The following is a 15,630-nucleotide window of genomic DNA, read 5'->3' as shown; positions in this document are numbered from 1 at the left end:
AAGAAGCGGAGGTCGGTGGCAGAATGCGGCGGTCGTGGGCGGCGCAGTTGAACACCTCGCACTTCGGATTCGCATTCGTTCACTCTCTAGCAGCTAGCTTTTTGCAGGTTCTAAGGAAGGCATGAGCTGGAGTCTGCCTTCTTCTCTACATACGGGCCTCTGACTGCACCATGCCATCCACAAAGCAGCAGCGTGCCCGCCGCCAGACAGCACCATCTGGACCGCCGCGGCAGCCAACCGCTCTTGAAACCCAAGCCGGCCTCGAAACGACACAGGAGCACTCCTCGGACTTGCTGAAAAGCAGTATTCCAAACTGGAACAATGAGCTTGAATTCTCGTCATGGCTCAATGGTGTCAAGGATGACTTGGTAGAGGAAAGCTACGACCAATATCAGTACGTGCCATCAATGTGGGGGTAGGATGCCAGCAAGACTAATTGGCTATGCTTTTCATGAAACAGGGGCACACTAGATGACCTTCAGCAATCAAAAGAACACATAGATGAAATTCTTACAAGCACATTGACCCTCCTCGATGACCTTTCCAACCTATCCGAATCATTCAGATCTGTCGAGTCGCAAACATCCAACTTCGAGAAGCAATGCGAGGGGCTGCTAGCTGCCCAAGAACGGGACACGAAGCTAGCAAATGGAATCCAGAATAATCTCCATTATTATGACTTCTTGGACCCTGCCTCGCGACGACTCAATGCGCCAGGCGCTGGAAACACGGTCCGCGATAAGGAGTTCTCTGATATGCTGAGGCGTTTAGATGTTTGCTTAGACTACATGGAAAGACATGTCAGTTTCAATTTGTTTAGTCTGACTTTATTCCATACTGACATCTACCCTAGCCCGAGCAAAAAGAAGCAGAGGTCTATCGCTCCAGATACCGACTACTCCTCACTCGCGCCCTAACCCTCATCCGCGGAAATTTTGTAAGCGCCCTTCGAGATATTTACCAAAACGTTTCAAAAAAGATCTCCGACCAGCAATTGAATGACACGGCACTGTCTGCTCTCCTATACGCTAAATTCAGAGTTGGGGCACCGGATATGAAGCAAATCGGCGTGGAAATCCAGAAGAGAGCAGTTCCGCCCCTCAACCCAGATCAAAATAACGAAGCCGAGTACCAGAGCTTGATGAACGAACTGCACAACAATTATGCAGCTACTCGAACACGACTCATAGTGCCCCTCGCACGCAAGAAGCTCGTTGAGATCACCCAAACGCCTAGCTCGTCCAAGGATCTAGTCTCATTTGCGAGAGCGAGCATCGGCTACATCCGAGGTCTGTGTTTGGATGAATATGATCTGTGGGGAGAATGGTTCCATGGGCAAGGAGGATTGTATGACTTTCTTGAAGCTATTTGCGAGCCGCTGTATGACCACCTCCGCCCTCGTATAATCCACGAGACCGATATCGTCAATCTCTGTCAACTTTGCACCCTGCTGCAAACACGGTATTTCCTGGACCCAGAAGATGAAACGGAGCCTACAGATACCAATCAGCTCGACTTTTCTATTTTGATCCAGTCTGCTCTACAGGACGTCCAAACACGTCTAGTCTTCCGTGCCCAGGCAATTCTTCAAGATAGCATTGAGCGATACAAGCCTCGTCCGGAGGATATTGATTATCCAATGCATAGCCGACAAGTATCCTTGTCAATCACCGACACCCAAATATCAGGGAAAAAAGACACTACAGCCGATACCATGATTGACATGACGAACACTACCAAGGAGAGTGAAAATTCCGAGGATACTGCGCAGGAGAAAGGTGGAAAGTGGGACTTTGAGACCCAAACCGCTCTGAAAGGATGGTATCCGACATTAAGAAAGGCAATTTGGCTTCTCAGCCGGATCTATCGGCTTGTCAACGTAAGTCTCTTATGCCAAGTTTGATTCATTTCATCAGAATAATACTTATGCATGTGTCCCAGTCAACTGTCTTTGACGATCTCGCCCATCAGATCGTTCACCAAACTACCGAATCTCTTCACAACGCCAGCCTCATGATCTCCGGAAAGTCCACGCCGGCGGACGGACAACTGTTCTTAATGAGTCATCTTCTCATTCTAAAACAACAAATTGTCGCCTTTGACATTGAGTTTGTTGCCCCGGACGTCTCACTTGACTTCTCTGGTGTCACCAGCACCTTTTGGGAGCTGCGTGAACGTGGTGGGTTGTTCAACCCCCGCAACTTGATGCGTCTTGTTGGCCATGGCCTTGTTCCACGTGTTGTGGAGAATATGCTTGATGCCAAGGTTGAACTGGATGGCCGTCTCCGCACCGTCATCAACGATTTTATCAATGCCTTTGCCGCTCGGATGACTGCTTCTTTGCCATCCAAGTTTGTGGATACACGAAATTTACAACCCGGGGAACTCACCCATCCCACTTGCCATACCATCGAAAAGGAGGTTCCGAACCTTCGAAAAATTCTGAACGCATATATCGATGATACTCGCATGAAGGAAACTCTTGTTGGTGCGGTGCAAGATCGCACGATTCAGATATATGAAGACTTCCTGGACAAGTACACGTCTTCTGAGAAGGGCAAGGGGAATTCGGTCAGCAACAAAGGCAAAGGTCGTGATGATGCAGTTTGGGATATTGAAACATTTGCAGAGTGGTGCGAGGGTATCTTCCGAGTCGGTGTTGCAGGCCTCCAGGCTGAGCAGACTGACCTGGAAGACGATGATGATGATGTTCTCAGCACGAGCTCATGAGTCTTTATTTCCCTTTTTGAGCCCTCGCATATTGAGCATAGATACCACATGGAATATTAGCGCAGTCAATGTACATGTATGAACCAGCAATAACTATGGATAATGTTGCGTCCTGATGATGCAAATTTTACAACCAGAAATCTGAGTCACTGCAAAACCCCCGGATATCAAATGTAAGATTTGATATCCTCGCCGATGCCTTTCCTATTTATTCTAGGGAGGATTGCAGATCGATAGAATCGGAAGGATCAAAGTTCAGGCAGCACAGCCCTGTGGGGCCAACGCAGCCTTGTGAGGTGGAGCTACAGCCTGACAGAAGCTCCTTTTAGCAAAACCATATAAAGCCGCTGTCGCCCCCAGGAATTTTCGCGGTCGTTATCCTAACAGCCACAATATGACGGACCATATGAAGAGAGCTACAGACGGGCTGTCATACGGGGCCCTTTGCACCGGTCTACCCTCACCGGAAATGAGGCCTGACCAGCCCAAATCCCTTCTGCTAGTCTTTCTAGCTGACTTTGAAGAGCCTCATAAGGAGAGGCTCATAAATCATGTCCGTCCAACGACTAGTGAATTTAAAATCCTGACATGGCACCCAAATCATGCAGTCCTACGATCTATTGCGCCTCAACGAAGGTACAAGGACAGCCAAGCCAACTTATACGGGCTTGCCATTGTGGCCTACCGAAATGGACATTCAGGTTTTATCTTCGCAGATGAGTTGACAAAGCGCCAAGTGGAAGGGCATTTCCCTCTGCGTGGAGAAGATGGGCGCATCTCCGTGGGAATGATTTCCGTGAGGCAGAGGGAACAGCATGACCAGCTTCGCATTATTGCCAAGCGTTCAGCGTTGGGAAACGATGAAAATATTGCCTTATTAGCAGCCGTGGAGAATTTCGACATCTCACAAGATTTTGACAACTCAAAGAACGAAGATTCCGTTACAACGGTGTACTCAGAGCTTGGACTCGAGCTGCACGACCCAGACCATCCTGTGTTTACTCCAAGCACAATGAACTCCTTTGCCTACGAGGAGATTTTGGCTGCTTCTATAACGGCCCTATCTTTGAATACGCCATTGCCTCCTGAGCTGGTCTTAGACATCACATCTCGGGTAGAAAGGAATGCGGAAGAAGTGATCAAATTTCCACCTGGGTTGAACTTCCAAATTGAGAAGCCAAATATTAATATACTTCTCGGCTTTCAGACAACTCAAACTGAACGTGATAACATACTGTCTATTTTGAAAGATGCTGTGCGTTTCGAGGTTGAGAAACAAAGACAAGAGCAAAAGAAAGAGCTCGAGATCAAGGTAGAGGCAAAGCAAAAGAAGACAAGCATGAGTGAGGATAATGAGCGGGAGGACGAGGACGAGCATGACGCTTCGAGCTCCAGGAACATCCACGATGCGGGATACCTTCAGCTCAGTGTCCATATTATTCCTTGGGAACAGACGCGCACCCCATCCCGTCGCGATATCTTGAATGTTTTTGAAGCGGTCGCCACATATGCGGGCACTGGGCCTTTCCAGCTACCATATTTTCTCATGAAGCCGACTGAGAATTGCAGCAAGGCTCCGACTGAGTTTATCTCAATTGGTGACACTGAAATGGGACCCTGTGCCCGTCAGATTATGTTGAGTGAAATGATACAATATAAAAGAGTGCGACCAACCGCGTTGGAATTTGCGAGATACTACGGAGATGGACAAATGGAATTGATGCCGTCGTCACGCATTATATCATCCGGGTTCGACGAGCCCTTTTATCCCATCTCACACCCTTGGAATGCTATTGGGCGCATGAATGCGATCCCGTTGTTCTTCCTCACAAACAAGCTTAGTGATGAGCAAGTCACGGCACTTTACGAGGAGATCCAAACCATGGGCATGATCGACGACGATGACTGGGGTAAAAAGGTCATTTGTCCTGTCCTTTGGAAGGAAGATGAGCCAGATGCAGAAGATGGGACACCGGCCGATATGTGGAGGCTCTACACCGAAGTCCACGATGGCTGCGAAGATCCTCTATTTTTCGCTGACCTGCAGTCTGGAAACGATCTCCAAGTTATCGTGACCAATCAGGATTATGTCTGCGATCCAGATCCAGAAGATGAAGAGGCCTGCGAGCTACTAAAAGGCGTGGAACAGCCGAATTATCGCGGACTTACCTACGGCCGGTTACCTGGCCGCGAGGCACACATCGTATGGGTGAATCTCAACATCGCCAATATGGGCATTGATGAGTATTTTGACGATGAGAATACATGCGAAAATTACTTCAGGCCTGATTGGCCGTGCCATGACAGGATGGATGAGTATAATGAATGGATTCCTAAGGAGGAAGTGGTGTGAAAACGTCGAGGCAATGAAGAAGGGCTGGGGCTATCTAAATGAGGCAAGATACATACCCCTTGTGATAACCAGATGTACTAGTACCAGGTTCGCTGTAGGGGCGACTGGTGAATACGATTTCAAGGACGTTGATGGTCGTGGTAGAGAACTTGAAAAATTGATATGCACTATTTTCTGGCCACAAGTGTTTGATGTGTAAAAGTTCTACCAGTCTTTCATGAAAGAATTTCCTTATGTGCAAAATCCGTGGACACCGTTTCCCAATCCATTGACAGTAGCCGACTTCCGCTTGAATGAAAATAAAACACCAGGGGGGTATGTATGTACTAAGATACAAGAACGAGACACAGCTAATTACCTTATCCAATGAATCGTATGTATTTCCAAGACTTGGAACGAATCAACAAGAGACTTAGTAGACGTCTCGGATCTTGGCATATAGCTCGGTCTCGAGGAAGTTATAATTAGGGTCTGATTCACAGAACGGGTGGCGTGTGAGCAGAGTACCAGCAGTTGGACGTTCCGAGGAGTTACTATAGACAGGTCAGATGCTGACTTGGAGAGAAAAAGGCAGTTTGGGATAAAACTTACACTGTGAAGCAGTCATACATGAATGCAAGAGCAGCGGGACTGATGCTCATAGAGACATCTTCCGGGATAGGGGGCGCTTGACCGAGGCTGCCGAGTTTGAAGATGGCACCGATAGCCTCCTCCTTGCTCCAAGGCCGTCGACCAGCAAACATTTCCAACACGACACATCCAAGGGACCAAATGTCGACCTTCGCGCTGTAGCCCTGGCCCTGGGACTGAATGACCTCCGGGGCCATCCAGAAGACCGAACCCTGCATAGAGTTGCTGGAATCATTTCCGTATATGTCGTCTGTCTTCTTCGAGATGCCAAAGTCGGATATTTTGCAAGTTCCATCAACATCCAAAAGAATATTGTCTGCCTTCAAATCGCGGTGGAGAATACCCATGTCGTGAAGGTAAGCCAGGCCGCCCAGGGTTTGACGTGTGAGAGATTTGACAACACTTTCCTCAAATTTTCCATGCTTGCGAAGACAACTGCCAATAGAGCCACCAGAGATATACTCCAGGTAGATGGAAATTGAAAGGTCTCCTCGCTCGCAACCAAGATATTGGACAATATTAGGGTGTTCGAGATGCTGCATCGTATCGATTTCCTGGTCCAGGGCAGCCACCATCTCCTTGATTCGGTCTCTGTCATTTCCTGCAATCCTCGCGTTGATTTCGACTTGCTTTACCGCCAAAACTTCACCATTATCGGCGTTGATACCTAGATACACACGACCATAGGTACCCTTGCCAATAAGCTGACCTCGGATGATGCGGAAGGTTTGCTGGCGTTGTGGAACTGCTTCGACTGGCCCCGGCGAGCTCGTGTGCTGTGGGATAGGGTCGAGTTGGCTGAGCCGAGTTCCAGGCTTTGGACTGATTTGCATGATCTTATGACCAAACATTTTGGTGCTCTTGCGTCGCAACAGATCACCTGATTTTCGAGGGCCGGTAGCAGGCCCGATGCTCTTCGTCCGGTGAGCCCCCTGAGCGACTTGTCGAATAGATTTTGTGCGCGAAAGGCCGCCGCCACTCCGATTGATGTTACGTACGGCAACTGAGGTCGGACGCGCGGTTGATGCATCAGAGCCGGCTTGCGGGATAGACGGAGGTTGTGGAATTTGGGACTTGCCCCGAAGAGTTGCTTCATTGTCACCGTTCATCTTATTATTCGGCGATGGAGGCTCTTCGAGATAGGGGGCATCAAGGTCGACATTTGGGAAGAAGCTGTCCAGGTTATCAATAACGCCCTCAACAGGAGGTCTGCTGGCCCAGAGGTCGCTAGCAAAAGACTCTCTGCGTGGTAGTCTTTCGTTCGCAGGTGAAGCCGTTCCGTGGGAGCCCCCTGAGAATTGGTCGGGGTTGTCGGAAGCCTCTCCGCCGGAGCTGTAGGATGAAGGCATGAAATATGATGAGCCCTTGGCAGCAGATTTGGGTGACTGAATTGTAACAGTGCGACGCTTGTTATTGTCAGTGTCTACGGTGAGAGTCGGCTTTTTCTCGGGTTCCGCCTTTTCGGGCTCTGTTCTCGAAGGGCGAATAGCAAAAAGACCATCGTCAGAATCATCGCCAGAGCCATCAGAATCTTGGTTAGAAAGTTGCGTTCTTGCGAAGGAAACTTCACTTTCTTCAAACTCGAACTCTGGTCCGACTGACTTCCTTGATGGCTGCGAAGATTTGGATGTGCTGCGCGGGGACGGTGATCTTTCACTGCCTTGTTCTGCGAAAGATTTGGAGCCAGTTCTCGACGATTCCAGAGTTGTCCTACTCGAAGCCGAAGTTGCAGAATCGAGTGTCTGTGGTCGATCAGAATCTGAGCCAGTGCTATCTCGATTAATGGATGAAGGCGTGGGAGGAACTGGGACTGAAGGAGATGGCGTGCCAATTGAACTAGTCATCCGACCCATATTGGCGAGAGCAGCCCCCAGGCCAGGCTGGGCTCGAATGGGGCGATCGCCGGGGCCTTTCCTGAGAGAATTGACTTTGGTGAGCGTATTCGATTCATTGGGAGCAACTGGTGGGTTGCGCCGGGGCACCAGTCCTTCCTGCTGTAACTGCAGCTGTAGCTGTTGCTCTTGCTGCAACTGTTCCTTCTTCTCTTCATAAGGCGAGATACGAGGCGTGTTGAAGTCGATAATCCCTGTACGCCTATAACCGGTTTCGCCGTAAGTTCCTGTGAAGCCTGGCTGGGAATTGGGAGGAACGCGGGAGACCCGGTGCTCTCTTTGCTTTCGTTCAACCTCGCGAAGATGAGCCTCGTGGCGAGAGAGGAGATCTGTTTGCTCCGCGTCCAACAGAGTCGCAGATTCGGTGCTATCTGGGGTTGTTTTTGTGACCGAAGGCTTGGAGGTTGACTGTCCAGAGGTATGGATAGGCAATGCAGGCTTGGCCGTTGCCTGGGGAGATATTCGGTCCAAAGCCTCGGGCTCCAAGGGCTTGCGATGTATAACAGGGTGTGCCGACGCTGTAGGGGACGACGTGGCCTTTTCACTCGGTATTGAAACGCCAAGGCCATATGGTATTGCGGGATGAGAGGGGTTTGCCTTGACAAACAATTTTAGAGAGCCATATGCATCTGACTTGTTTCGGCGAGAGACCGCTAGCATGGCGTCACTCATAGGGTCATCGTGATGGTGTTGCCCTGGCTCGGTGAGGAAAATCTGGGCACTTGCCCAATCGTCAAGACCAAGGTCTCTACAGATCCCTGCACGCAAAGTTTCTACCGATTCCATATCAGAAACGTCAACGAGGCGGTAATTGAGACCATCCGTAGTTGCGAAAACCCATCGCTTCACTTTAGCAGCCGACGAGGAAGGGCGATCTCCCAGTGACATGTCGCTGATATTGAACCCTGGCTTCGAATAAGGAGTATAAGATCCATTGGATCCATTGGTCGAGGTTCTGGGCTTGAAGGTGAATGCTGCTCTTCCGGGGACGGATAGTCATTCGTCCTGGCCTTCCTCTTGAACATATTCAAGAATCCTTTGTTATGCTCCCTATATGAGGTAGGCGTTTCGCCACTCCATGGTCGAGCATTTGTTTCTTGTTGAGGAGAAGGACGTGCACCCTCCTGGCCCTGTCTACGGTGGTCATAGTACCGACCAACGTTTCCAAAACCTCGACCAGTTGAATCTGCGCTATTCCCGCGAGAATGCTCATATCTCCCTAGGGTCAAATCACCAGTCGAGTTTGACGTTAGACCCTGGTATGACGGCGATGCATACTGCAGAGCCGGGCTGCCACTTTTCGGACTATCTTGGGGCCGACGAGATGAACCTGGAAATGTGCCATGGTCGCTGGAGAGAGATGGGCTTTGGCGCTTATGTTCATTCATTTGCGCGAGCGTGTTCCTAGAATATTCTGATCGCTGCAAAGTGGAATGCTCTCGAATCGGCGACTCGTACTTTGGGGACTCGTAACCGACAGGGAGAGGCTGTGTGACAGAGCGCAACTGCGGGGTTTGCTTCTGAGACTGGGCTGAGGTATGCAACTCTGCTAACTGGCCGGGACTGATGTCGTTCACCCCAGGTGTAGGACCAGCCGACCGGGGCTCAGAAATCTGGACGGGATGAAAAGTAGTGCCAGCGTCAGTGGAAGACGGTGGGAACGCAGGGGGCTCCTGCCGCAATGGCGTCGAGATGGAAGAGTCCGGGTTGCCATCGTGGATGGAGCGAATCAACTTGCGCAAGCGCAGTCCTTCTTCTCGTTCACGAGCTGAGTCCCATCCAGTTCCACTGCGGGCACACTCTTTCGCTAACTGAGGATATACGACTTTGTGAATCTTGCCAAGGTTCCCCCGTCCACCCCACGCCAGACCAAGCTCAAGAAAGTCGGCGCCTTGAAGCTCTAAAGACTTGAATGTTTCCTGCCAATCATTGGAGAACCCCATTTTAGCAAGCCACATGAGGACTCGATCGAGCGGCCAATGAATCGCGGCCTCGCTTGGCGAGAGACCCCCCAACGATGCACCGCTGGTATTGTGACGATGGCTGGGCGATTTGGCGAGATCGACACCTGGACTTGGGTTCTGCTGCAGATTCTCATTTGTCTGTATTTCATGTACAGTCCCATGAAGATGTGACGGGACATTCATACCCCCAGGTGTCTGTGGATTATAATTTCCAGGGTTATACGTCCCCGTGTTGGTAGTGGTAGGGTAGTCATAGGTTTGTTTCGCCACAGGTCTTTGCTGTGAATAACTGGTGTCATACCCAGTCCGGCCGGGTTCGAACAACGGGGGAATTCCGACGCCAATTGTATCGTGTCCTGGAATATATGTTGCAGAGGTAAGAGGTTGGTTGTCGATAGACAAAGGGGCAGGAAGACGATATCCAACAAGTGGGTTCTGCTGCGGCGGGGGAGGCGGAGGTGGGAAGCCTGGAGCTAATGCCTGCCGAGTGTAGTTCGGCTGCCATCCTGACGGGACCGCATATGAAGTTCCCGGGGGTGGACCTGGTGGTGGTGGCGGTACTCCTGGTTGCTGAAGCTGTGGGTGTTGATGAGGGTGTCGTGGAGGAGGCGGAGGCAAAGTCGGCGGGCCTGGAATATATGCTCGCTGTTGACCGTCCATTATGGTAACTGATCGGGACCTGCGATCAAAAGCGCCCAGCGCAATATCGGTGGGAGGATCGAAAGATCCAAATTGCACCGGAGAACCTCAGGTGTTTAGCTCAACCTTCATACACATCCCAAGGTTCAACGATGCCGGTCCGAGGTGGAGGGTGAAGTCCGTCTCAGGAATGACCGTCGGATGGCCGGTATTGAGACCCTGCTCTCAGGTCGGTGGTGTCAAGAGGAGAGAATTCAAGTCACAGGTTCGTTCCCCAGCATTGTTCGAATCTGGGTGTCTTCGAGGCTATCGAAGCGCCCGAGGCGCAAGGTAGGTAGTTGGTATTATTGAGAGGGTGACTATGGGGAATTTGCGAAAGACTGCGGTGAACCCCGATCGAGGTCCAGCTGAAGAAGCTGGGGCTCACTGTTGGAAGCGCCACTGGTCAGCAATCTGAAGGGCAGAATAACGCGAGGGGGATGATCCCCCTCTCCTCTCCGATCGTACTCGTAAGAACGGAGCAAGTCAAGGCGACGAGAAAAATCCATTCCAACCCACTCCTTGCGTCGGAGAATTAGCCTCGTCAAGACTCAGCGTGAGAACTTACCGGGAAGAATCAAACCAGCAGGGATGAAAAATATTGTTTGGGAGACAAAGGGTCAACAGCTCTGATGCCTTGGACCAAAGATCATCACGTGGGCCCGCTTTTGCTTTGCAGGTGGAGACGGCCAAGATCAATCAACAATTACAAGTATCAATTGGTTTAAGGTAGTACGTACTACTAGTGCTAAGTACAGTACTTTGGGGGCTCGTAGGGCTTTGTCGGTTTCAAGTCTTTTTGTTTGGGATGAGGAGATCTACCCTCACAGCAACCCCCTGGTAGGGATCTGATCCGAGGCCCCTGGTTTGGCGGCCGCAAGTGTCATATTGGAGGATTGGGGGAGAGGATCCATGCCCCGTTATCCTTCAGGCGTACGGAGTACACTGGCACGCCCCCCATTCTTGAAACCGGCTAGATTGCCCCGGCCAACCCGTTTGAGAATCCCCAGTAGACCTGAAATCTCCCCTCTCTCTCACCTCTCAAATTGACTGTCACCCGCTAGTGCTACATACTGGGTGATGCCCCCGGTGGCGCCCAAGACAACTCCTAACTAGTATCCTCTTGGCCTACATCCACCGCAACCCTGAGTAAAATTCGATCACTGATTGAGATTTCATTCATTTCGTAACTGCGTCTGAGAGGAGATGGTGCTTGGATGATTACAGTGTAGATGACGAGCAGACTCATCACGTCTGTTGCTCGGTGACAATTGGGATGCCGCCCGCCTGACGGTCTGGTGCTAGTAGGTGAGAGGTGCAGCCCCGATCTCAAGCCTTGGGATTTGAAACATGGCTGGCATGATGTTGCTCAATGCTTGAAGGAAAAGGAAGGGGGAAAATCAACATAACTCCAGCCAAAGCCAACGGGGCAACCTGTTTCGGGCTGTTTATTTGTTGCGCGCGGCTGCAGCTTCGGCGGTCAGCTTGAGTGCAGAGGGCGCATCGTCACGAGGCATGTACAGCTCCACCAGCCGGAGGCGGTTGGAAGTACAGAAGTCCTGCTCAGTGAACAATTTGTTGAGTTCATCTCTGGTCTTGATTCGGTATCCTTTGTATCCATCATCCGCACCAAAAACCTTGGGGATGCTCGCAAAGTCCCACGGTTGGATGTCGTTGTATCGCGCGTCCCAGCCATGGATGTAGCGCTCAATGGTGTAGCCCTCGTTACAGATCACAAATCTAGGCAAGTTAGCATTGGAAAAGGATGCTGTCGCTTTTTTGTGGCTGGAAGGAAACTTACACAATAGGCGACAGTTTGTTTCGCAGAATTGTACTGAGCTCTTGCACCGTCAACTGAATGCTACCATCTCCGATGAACAGAATTGTGCGACGGTTGTTTTGCTCTTTGGCAGCCAAGGCAGCACCCTGGCAGGATCCCATCGAGTACCCAATGCTCCCCCAAAGAACTTGGCTAATGGCGGTCACATTCGCAGGGAATCGAGTGTCCCAGATACCAAAGTTGGCCGTACCAGTTTCCGTGATGACGACATCATTTTCCTTCAGCCACTGACCAACAACCGGCCACAGCCAGGCATGGGTTATGGTCTGGTCAGAGGAAGATTGCTCGCTCTCTGGGAGCTTATTGGTGATGCGAGGAGCAGCAGTCACGTTCAACTTGCCCATCTTCTGCACAACCTTTCGAAGAACACCCTTCATGTTGATATCGGGGTACTCAGAGTAACGCACACGCACATAGTTGCTATGGAAATCGATCGTGTTTAGCTGACCGATTCGATAAGTGAAACCGGCCGTGTTGAAATCGGATTTGATGGCGCCAATGCTGAGAATCAGGTCGGAGGATTCGACTACCTCTCGGACGCCGGCATTGGATCCATTACCAGCATAAACGCCACCAAAGTTTTTGTGAGATTCGTTCACAGCACCCTTGCCCATTGGGGTTACAAAGGTGGGCAGCCCAGATGCCTCTACCAGATCATGCACCTCCGTCAATGCGCGATGGCGGATGGCACATGCATCAACCAGAATTACAGGGTTCTTGGCCGCCTGCAGATATTTCAGGACGACGTCCACGACGTAGTCTTCCTTCTCTGGGTCATTATCGGGTAGGGACAGGTCAATTGGTTTCTTCAGGCGGTCTCCATCAACCTTGGCGTAGATCATATCCGTGGGTAAGGTAACGTAGACGGGGCGGCTGCGAATCCAGCATTCCCGGATTGCACTGTCGACGAAAGTTGCCGCGTAATGGGGGTCATTGAGCTGGGCAACGTAGCAAGAGATACCGGCGCTCATCTTCGTGAATACGTTGAAATCGCCGTTACCCAGCGTGTGGTGAAGCAACATGCCATCCTTCTGAGACTGAGTAGTAGGTTGGCCTACAATGTGGACGATGGGGACAAATTCAGAGTATGCGCCAGCAACGGCGTTCAACGCAGATAATTCACCGACCCCGAAGGTGGTTATCAACGCGCCCATTCCGTTGACGCGTGCATATCCATCAGCAGCATAGCCTGCATTCAATTCATTGCAATTCCCACCCAATCCAAATCGCACTTAGGCAAGTAATCGAGTGCCGAAAGGTTGTAGTCTCCGGGGACTCCATGGACTGAACGGATGCCGACTTCATGAAGGCGACGGAAGATGTATTCGGCTAGATCGACAGGGTTTTCGAGCTCTCGTGTAGCAATATCTATAGAAGCCATTGTGGGTGGAGTTGGGGGGGAGGAGAAGTAAGTTTTGAGGGGAAAGACGGTGGTGAGATTGTGAGAAGGGGAGAAGGTGAGAAGCGGAGCTCGTGTACTTTTTAAAGATCGGGGTCCCGGTTTGCTCCATAGGAGAGTGGGAAGAGCAGCAGGTGATACGGAAGAATCGGAAGCTGCCAAAAAGGCCGCGGTGGTAGCTTTTTCGATCCCAATTGCAGGTTGCGATAGGTGCACTACGTCATGATTGGGCAGTTGATGTCACGCCATGCCGGTTTGTTGTCCGATAATCACCTTCTGTGGATGGGACTGGAATAGACAAAACACAAGACTCATACATGATTAATTTTAATAATTTATTATGATGTGGGATCACCGCATTAATACTAGATAAAGCTTCTCGGCATCCCATCAAACCAAGGAGGATCATTGTTTCGGGATCGCCTCCAAGCCCAAGCTCCAAGCTCCGAACTCCAGCACTTTTGATCCACCCGATTTGCGCCCGCTAACCCGAATGGGCAGACACACAAAACTCGACTTGCCTCCCCCACTCTTGCGGCCACAGGAACATCTAGATTTCCTCAATGGCAGGAGACGGCAAACGCAGCATGCCTCAAAACGGAGATTCTTCCAAGCGCCGTAAAGTATGTTCTCCTCGCAGCAACCTTTGACTTTACCTCTACAACATGGGGATATGCTTTCACCCACTGCCTCCGTCCGACTCAGTGCAGTGAGTGCGTGAGTGAGTGAGTGAGTGCATAGAGCTAACTAAACAACCAGGGTCCGCCGCCTAAGCAACGCATTAACGTTGATACCGGTGATGCGGGTATCTTCATAACCTGCGACATGGGCAAGGAAGGGAAATGCAAAGCTGAGGTTCTAGATATCATCTCCCAGGTAGGTTCGTTCCACAAAGGCAAACGTGCTACGATTTGACCAGTACGGTCACTAACCCGCCATATTTAGATATTTGAAGATTCTATGAAGAAGAACCAAGAAGAGCAGGAGGATTCCGACGATGATGATGATGATGATGAGGACATCGAGGCTCAAATCCAAAGAGAACTTGCTGGTCTCAAGCCCGCCGATGACAAGACGGACAAAAGCAAAAGACGTCCAGTGGAAGTCACTCGTCTAGAAATGCCCTGTGGTGCGTTCTCAGATATTCCAATCACGCCCGAAGTCCGTGGCCACGTATTTTGAAGGTCGTGGTCGTGGTCGTGGTTCTGGTGCTGCAACTAGTAGCTGCTGGTATTGATATTCATATCCAACAGTTCTCTTCGCTCGAGTTGACAGCTCCATCGACCCTGTTCAACTGGTGCATCGTCTGTGTACCGAGGCACAGGAAAATCCAAACACAAAGAGGAGCCGATACATCAAGCGGATGACCCCTGTTGTTTCTATTCGGAAGACCCTGAGTGTAGAGCTTGAACCCTTCATCAAAGAAATGCTCAAGCCACATTTCCATTCGGGAGGGGGTCCAAAGAAGGTGGGTAACAACCCTGTGAAACTGAATGAAGTCCCCTCTTGGTTTAGCGAATTGGTCATCCCTGCAACATTCCAAAAAAGGTAGCATGGCCGTTTGGGAGCCCTTTTGCTGATATCGCTCGGTTTTAATTAGTTCGCTATCCGACCATCTATACGAGGAAATAACAAGTTCAAACGAGATGAGGTCATCAAAACTATCGCGGAACTCGTTGGACCCGAACACTCGGTGGACTTGACAAACTACGATGTAACGATCTTGTTCGAAATTTCCCAGGTAGGTCCTGATGGAGTATTTCCTCCCACCCGAATAACCGACGCTGTTGCTGACAACTGCCAGAACTTGATGGGCATGAGCGTGGTTGAAAGTGATTACGACAGGCTTAAACGGTACAACCTCGCTGAGATCTATGATCCTTCGCCGAAGAAGGCCGAGAAGACAGACTCCAGTGGAGCCCAGGCCAAATCCTAGGAGTGGTAACAATCAAACTCATCTCACCCGGTTAGCCGGTATGGAATTGTGTCTAGTATCTTACTTCGGGCATGAATCGATGATGACCAATAATGCTTCATGTGGCGGCTTTGCATGAGAAGAGATGTAAATTTCTCCAATTGGCTGCTGCCTCTTAGCGACAGCTCTCCAGGGTGGCTCAAATCGTTGATTTACAAGCGCGTCCACC

At 50.5% G+C, this 15,630-nt stretch overlaps 5 protein-coding genes across 5 annotated transcripts; 3 read left to right on the top strand and 2 right to left on the bottom strand.

Moving 5' to 3' along the window:
* Window positions 1-170: 170 nt before the first annotated feature.
* N7509_008881 (Golgi transport complex subunit COG3) lies at window positions 171-2,730 on the top strand (the record flags this gene model as incomplete). The annotated part of the gene is made up of 4 exons (XM_056633518.1): window positions 171-394; window positions 461-800; window positions 854-1,879; window positions 1,942-2,730. The coding sequence occupies 4 exons, from the start codon at window positions 171-173 to the stop codon at window positions 2,728-2,730; spliced, it is 2,379 nt and encodes a 792-aa protein (XP_056484138.1).
* Window positions 2,731-3,124: 394 nt separating this feature from the next.
* On the top strand, window positions 3,125-5,083 carry N7509_008880 (uncharacterized protein; the record flags this gene model as incomplete). The annotated part of the gene is made up of 1 exon (XM_056633517.1): window positions 3,125-5,083. One exon carries the CDS (start codon window positions 3,125-3,127, stop codon window positions 5,081-5,083), a length of 1,959 nt encoding a protein of 652 aa, XP_056484137.1.
* Window positions 5,084-5,495: 412 nt separating this feature from the next.
* Window positions 5,496-10,229, bottom strand: bck1 (uncharacterized protein; the record flags this gene model as incomplete). Its single annotated transcript, XM_056633516.1, is given in 3 exon segments — window positions 5,496-5,616; window positions 5,675-8,584; window positions 8,596-10,229. The coding sequence occupies 3 exon segments, from the start codon at window positions 10,227-10,229 to the stop codon at window positions 5,496-5,498; spliced, it is 4,665 nt and encodes a 1,554-aa protein (XP_056484136.1).
* A 1,466-nt stretch (window positions 10,230-11,695) lies between these two features.
* Window positions 11,696-13,468, bottom strand: N7509_008878 (alpha-keto acid decarboxylase family protein; the record flags this gene model as incomplete). The annotated part of the gene is made up of 3 exons (XM_056633515.1): window positions 11,696-11,987; window positions 12,049-13,276; window positions 13,378-13,468. 3 exons carry the CDS (start codon window positions 13,466-13,468, stop codon window positions 11,696-11,698), a joined length of 1,611 nt encoding a protein of 536 aa, XP_056484135.1.
* A 643-nt stretch (window positions 13,469-14,111) lies between these two features.
* On the top strand, window positions 14,112-15,422 carry N7509_008877 (THUMP domain-containing protein; the record flags this gene model as incomplete). Its single annotated transcript, XM_056633514.1, has 6 exons — window positions 14,112-14,195; window positions 14,246-14,362; window positions 14,432-14,615; window positions 14,740-14,954; window positions 15,087-15,227; window positions 15,291-15,422. 6 exons carry the CDS (start codon window positions 14,112-14,114, stop codon window positions 15,420-15,422), a joined length of 873 nt encoding a protein of 290 aa, XP_056484134.1.
* Window positions 15,423-15,630: the final 208 nt, after the last annotated feature.

Source organism: Penicillium cosmopolitanum (genome assembly GCF_028827165.1).
Source record: "Penicillium cosmopolitanum strain IBT 29677 chromosome Unknown utg000009l:1.0-9042332.0:1.0-9050551.0, whole genome shotgun sequence".
NCBI classification, from domain to species: domain Eukaryota; kingdom Fungi; phylum Ascomycota; class Eurotiomycetes; order Eurotiales; family Aspergillaceae; genus Penicillium; species Penicillium cosmopolitanum.
The sequence above is the reverse complement of the archived record's forward strand: the minus strand, read 5'-3'. Positions and strand labels throughout refer to the sequence as shown.